Source organism: Pezoporus occidentalis, unplaced genomic scaffold, assembly GCF_034315485.1.
Source record: "Pezoporus occidentalis ecotype Australia unplaced genomic scaffold, CSIRO_AGI_Poc_V1 ctg226, whole genome shotgun sequence".
NCBI lineage: Eukaryota > Metazoa > Chordata > Aves > Psittaciformes > Psittacidae > Pezoporus > Pezoporus occidentalis.
In genome coordinates, this window is record NW_026914138.1 from 1,404,843 (window position 1) to 1,410,102 (window position 5,260).

The window sequence follows — 5,260 nt, forward strand, 5'->3', positions numbered from 1 at the left end:
GATGTACTGGTGTTCTTCACACGGACAACGGGCTGCCAGGCATGGGGAGGGCAGCACTGCACACACAGAGCCCAAAGCTGTGCCCGAGCCATCCTTCATCTAAGCTCTCAACAAGTGCAGGTGTCTCCTTGATCCTCACAAACCCATCCACCCCTTCTCATAAGAAGGTGAGGTGGCCCCAGGAAAGCTGGAGGAGCTGTATGGAAAACCAGCAGCAGTGTGAACCTGTGAAGCTGAGACCTTCCCCCTGGGCATCACCCAGTTCCAGGTCCATGGGCTCACCACATTCTGCTGCCCCACAGGACTGGGATGAGCCAAAACACCTTGTACCGGTGAGAAAGAATCCAGAAACCAGTCCAGGCACCTGCTTTTTACTGATTTCTAAGAGAAATGTAACAACTCAAAGCAGATACTCCCTAAAAAACCCCATTTTGGTCCAGAACACGGAGCAGAACATCACGCGCTTCATCCCAACCCGCCCCCTCGGGTGACTGTCCCTGCAGCACCCACTCTCCGGTGGGTTGGTCCCACAGTCCCTGCACCTCCAGCAGCACCATCCTGCTGGAGACAGCGACCTTCACATCCAAAGCTTGGCCTTCCTGAAGGCCTGCACCTCCTCTGGGCCCCGCAGGTACAGCTCGATCTCGCTGTCGGAGATGGGCTCATCACCGGTGACGGCAGAGTCGGAAGCGCTCGGGGCTGCCGTCCGCAGCCTCTTCCTTGGATTGAGGAGGCAGGGAGGCAGCAGGGGCCTTGGGGTGTCCTCACGCTGCTGCTGCCCTTCCAAGGGACAATCCCCATCCTGTGCTGCTGGAGCAGAGCCCTCACCCGTGGCCATGGGCTGCTGCTCCTCCCCGTCCTGCAAGCAGAAGGCTTTCTTGAGCAGCACCAGGCGGTGCTGCAGCAGGTCCCCGATGTGCTTGACCACGGTTTTCTTGTCCAGCTTAAACATCCGGAGCCAAAGGAGCTGCGAGGCCATTCTGAGGAGGATCTCAAGCAGCTCCTTCAGCCTCAGGTGTGCTGGTGGGGGCAGATCGACCCCTGCCAGCCTGCAGAAGCGGGCCAGGGTGCAGGAGAGGCGGGCAGGGGGATGCAGTGACTGCCAGGCCAGGAATGCTGCGGCCGTGACGATGGGCACGGGGTGCCGGCCCGTCACCAGCCATGTCTCACTGGCCAGCTCCACTATCTGCAGTGTTCTGGCCACCACCTTCTCCTTGTCCTCCACAAACTGGGCAGGGATGTTGGCTGTGGGCTGGAAGAGCTGAAAGCTGAAAGAGCAAAGAGCTTATGGTTAGCGTCATGGGGGAGCTGCACCAGCTTGTTTCTGCTTGCGTCACCTAGGCAAGTGCAGCATGGCTCTCTCCAAACTGGGGATAAAGGGGCAGGAAGACAATAACGCAGCAGTAACTTCATCCCAGAACATCACTCCTAACCTGTTAAAGAGAGTAATTTCCTCAACGCTGTGGCTGTAATCAGAGCTGGGGTTTAGCTCTGCATGGAAGTATCTGTTGTGCCTCAGGACCCAAGCCAGACAGAGCAGGCTGGGCCCAGGGCTGGCAAAACAGGCTTGATCCTGAAGGATTCACAGATAGAATGGGTTGGGTTGGAAAGGAGATGAGCTCTTAGGCAGAAGCTCTTCCCTGTGAGGGTGCTGAGGCGCTGGCACAGGGTGCCCAGAGAAGCTATGGCTGCCCCATCCCTGGCAGTGCTCAAAGCCAGGTTGGACAGGGCTTGGAGCACGCTGCTCTAGTGGAAGGTGCCTTCATGGATGAACTTTAAGGTCCCTTCCAACCCAAACCATCCCATGACTCTATGACACTGACACACCTGTGTAACAGCCCAGGTCTCCCTCTGCTTGTGGACTGTGCCCTGGGCAGAAACTTTTCCACCTCCCTCCAGCATCCCACGCAGGACCCTGCAGTGGCTGAAAGAGGCCCCGTTACCTGTTCAGGTGGCTCTTCACCAGATCTGCCAGGCTCAGGGCGGGCACAGAGAGCTCCAGCTCCTTCTGCAGGCTCAGGAAGACGCTGGCAAACAGCTCCTGCTTCGCGTAGAGCAGCGAGCAGATGGTGCCCATGGTCAGGGGCCAGTTGTGCTGGCGACAGGTCACGAAGACGCAGCAGCCCCCCAGGAGCTCCTTCTTCTCCAGGCTGAGCAGATGGAAGGAGGGATGCTGCAGAGCTCTCTGCACGTAGGACACCGCCGTCTCCTCAAAGAGCGCCGGGAGCTGCAGGACCTTACAGAGATCCTGCACCCGCCTGATGCCTGGGAAAGACACAGCCCATAAGGATCAGCTCAAGCAGCTTCGGATACACCCCTTATCCACAGCATTCACCCAGCCCCAGGAGAAGGCACAAGCAGCACAGCTCCTGCAGCCAGCGTGGAGCATCGCCCTTAGTGCAGGTGAAGGATGCTGAACTGCCTCCTGTGTGCTCCACTGCCAGCTCTGAAGGCTTTTACCATTTAGAGAGCATTAGGACCATGTTAAACCAGAGCAGCAGCACTAGGAACGCATCAAACCAGAGCAGCAATAGGAACACATCAAACCAGAGCAGCAATAGGAACACATCAAACCAGAGCAGCAGCATTAGGAACACATCAAACCAGAGCAGCAATAGGAACACATCAAACCAGAGCAGCAATAGAAACACATCAAACCAGAGCAGCAATAGGAACGCATCAAACCAGAGCAGCACTAGGAACACATCAAACCAGAGCAGCACTAGGAACACATCAAACCAGAGCAGCAGCACTAGGAACACATCAAACCAGAGCAGCACTAGGAACGCATCAAACCAGAGAAGCAGCAATAGGAACACATCAAACCAGAGCAGCAATAGGAACACATCAAACCAGAGCAGCAGCAACAGGAACACATCAAACCAGAGCAGCAGCAATAGGAACACATCAAACCAGAGCAGCAGCAACAGGAACACATCAAACCAGAGCAGCAGCACTAGGAACACATCAAACCAGAGCAGCAGCAACAGGAACACATCAAACCAGAGCAGCAGCACTAGGAACACATCAAACCAGAGCAGCAATAGGAACACATCAAACCAGAGAAGCAGCAATAGGAACACATCAAACCAGAGAAGCAGCAATAGGAACACATCAAACCAGAGCAGCAGCAATAGGAACACATCAAACCAGAGCAGCAGCAACAGGAACACATCAAACCAGAGCAGCAGCAATAGGAACACATCAAACCAGAGCAGCAGCAACAGGAACACATCAAACCAGAGCAGCAGCACTAGGAACACATCAAACCAGAGCAGCAGCAACAGGAACACATCAAACCAGAGCAGCAGCACTAGGAACACATCAAACCAGAGCAGCAATAGGAACACATCAAACCAGAGAAGCAGCAATAGGAACACATCAAACCAGAGAAGCAGCAATAGGAACACATCAAACCAGAGCAGCAGCAATAGGAACGCATCAAACCAGAGAAGCAGCAATAGGAACGCATCAAACCAGAGCAGCAGCAATAGGAACGCATCAAACCAGAGCAGCAGCAATAGGAACACATCAAACCAGAGCAGCAGCAACAGGAACACATCAAACCAGAGAAGCAGCACTAGGAACACATCAAACCAGAGCAGCAATAGAAACACATCAAACCAGAGCAGCAGCACTAGGAACACATTAAACCAGAGCAGCAATAGGAACGCATTAAACCAGAGCAGCAGCAATAGGAACACATCAAACCAGAGCAGCAGCAATAGGAACACATCAAACCAGAGCAGCAGCACTAGGAAAACATTAAACCAGAGCAGCAATAGGAACGCATTAAACCAGAGCAGCAGCAATAGGAACACATCAAACCAGAGCAGATGTGGCGTGAGAAGGCAAGTGAAGGAGCTGCTCTTACCTCGCTGCAGGCAGCGGCTCAGCTGCTCCCTCTGGCCAGTGCTCTGGGAATAGGCCACCTCTGGAAAAGAGGTAGGGTTAGGAAAACAGGGACCCTGGGACAGCGTCAGCATCATCCGGAGCATGGTGCTGGATCCCAGTGATCAGAATGGAGCCGCCGAAGCAGCGCTGGCAGCACACGGTGGGTAAGGGAGAGGGGCGGGATCCCCTTTGAGCCATTGCTTCTATCCACACGGAACCAGCAAAGGGCCTCAGGGCTTCTCCACTGCACTGGATAGAACCTGGCAGGGAGGTGCTGCTGGTTTGCCTTATAATGGGAAACCATGCTGGGTCTGTGCTTAGGGAGGGAGGAAGGGGATGGGAGGAGGAAGAAGGGAAGAAAAGGAAGGGAGGGAGGGAAGGGCAAGAAAGGAAGGGAAAGAAGGGAAAGTAGGGAAAGAAGAGAAAGAAGGGAAGAAAGGGAAAGAAGGCAGGGAGAGGAGGGAAAGGAAGGGAAACAAAGGAAAGAAGGGAGAGAAGGAAGGGAAAGAAAGGAAGGAAAGGAAATGAAGGGAGAGAAAGGGAAGGAAGGGATGGAAGGGAAAGAAGGGAAAGGAAGGGAAAAGAAGGAAAGAAGAGAAGGCAGAGAAAGAAGGGAAGGAAAGAAAAGAAAAGGAAATGAAAGGGAAGAGAAAGAATGGAAGAAAATGAATGGAAAGTAAGGGGAAGGAAGGGAAAGGAAGGAAAAGAAGGTAAAAGAAGAGAAAGAAGGGAAGGAAGGGAAAGAAGGAAAAGACAGGGAAAAGAAGGAAAGAAGAGAAGGCAGGGAAAGAAGGGAAGGGAAGGGGGAAGGGAAGGGGGAAGGGAAGGGAAGGGAAAAGGGAAGGGGGAAGGGAAGGGAAAAGGGAAGGGGGAAGGGAAGGGAAAAGGGAAGGCAAAAGGGAAGGCGAAGGGGAAGGGGAAGGGGAAGGGGAAGGGGAAGGGGAAGGGAAGGGAAGGGAAGGGAAGGGAAGGGAAGGGAAGGGAAGGGAAGGGAAGGGAAGGGAAGGGAGAGAGGAGAGAAGAAAAAAGAGAAGAGGAGAAGAGAGAAGAAAGGAAGGGGAAGGAAGGGAAAGAAGGGAAGGGAAAGGAAGGGGAAAGGGAAAGAAGGGAAAGAGATGGGAAAGGAGGGAAAGGAAAAGGGAAGGGAGGAGACAGCGGCCGCCCCCCCCCCCGCCATCCCCTCCCGGCGCTCCCGCACCCCGCTGGTGCTGCTCCTCGCTGTAGGTGCTGGTGAGGAGCCCCTCGGCCAGGACGCAGCCGCAGGCGGCGCACACGAGCTGCTGCTGCCCGTAGTGCGCGTCCTGCACCAGCGGGCCCGACCCGCACCCGGGGCACCGGCCCCCGGCCTCCATCCCCGCCGCCATCC

The 5,260-nt window shown here is 54.9% G+C and overlaps 1 protein-coding gene across 1 annotated transcript; it reads right to left on the bottom strand.

The window, feature by feature from the left end:
- Window positions 1–355: 355 nt before the first annotated feature.
- On the bottom strand, window positions 356–5,260 carry BRF2 (BRF2 RNA polymerase III transcription initiation factor subunit). Its single transcript, XM_062621011.1, has 4 exons — window positions 5,093–5,260; window positions 3,875–3,934; window positions 1,944–2,265; window positions 356–1,268 (listed from the first exon to the last, which is right to left on the bottom strand). Exons 1-4 carry the CDS (start codon window positions 5,256–5,258, stop codon window positions 578–580), a joined length of 1,239 nt encoding a protein of 412 aa, XP_062476995.1. The 5' UTR covers window positions 5,259–5,260; the 3' UTR covers window positions 356–577.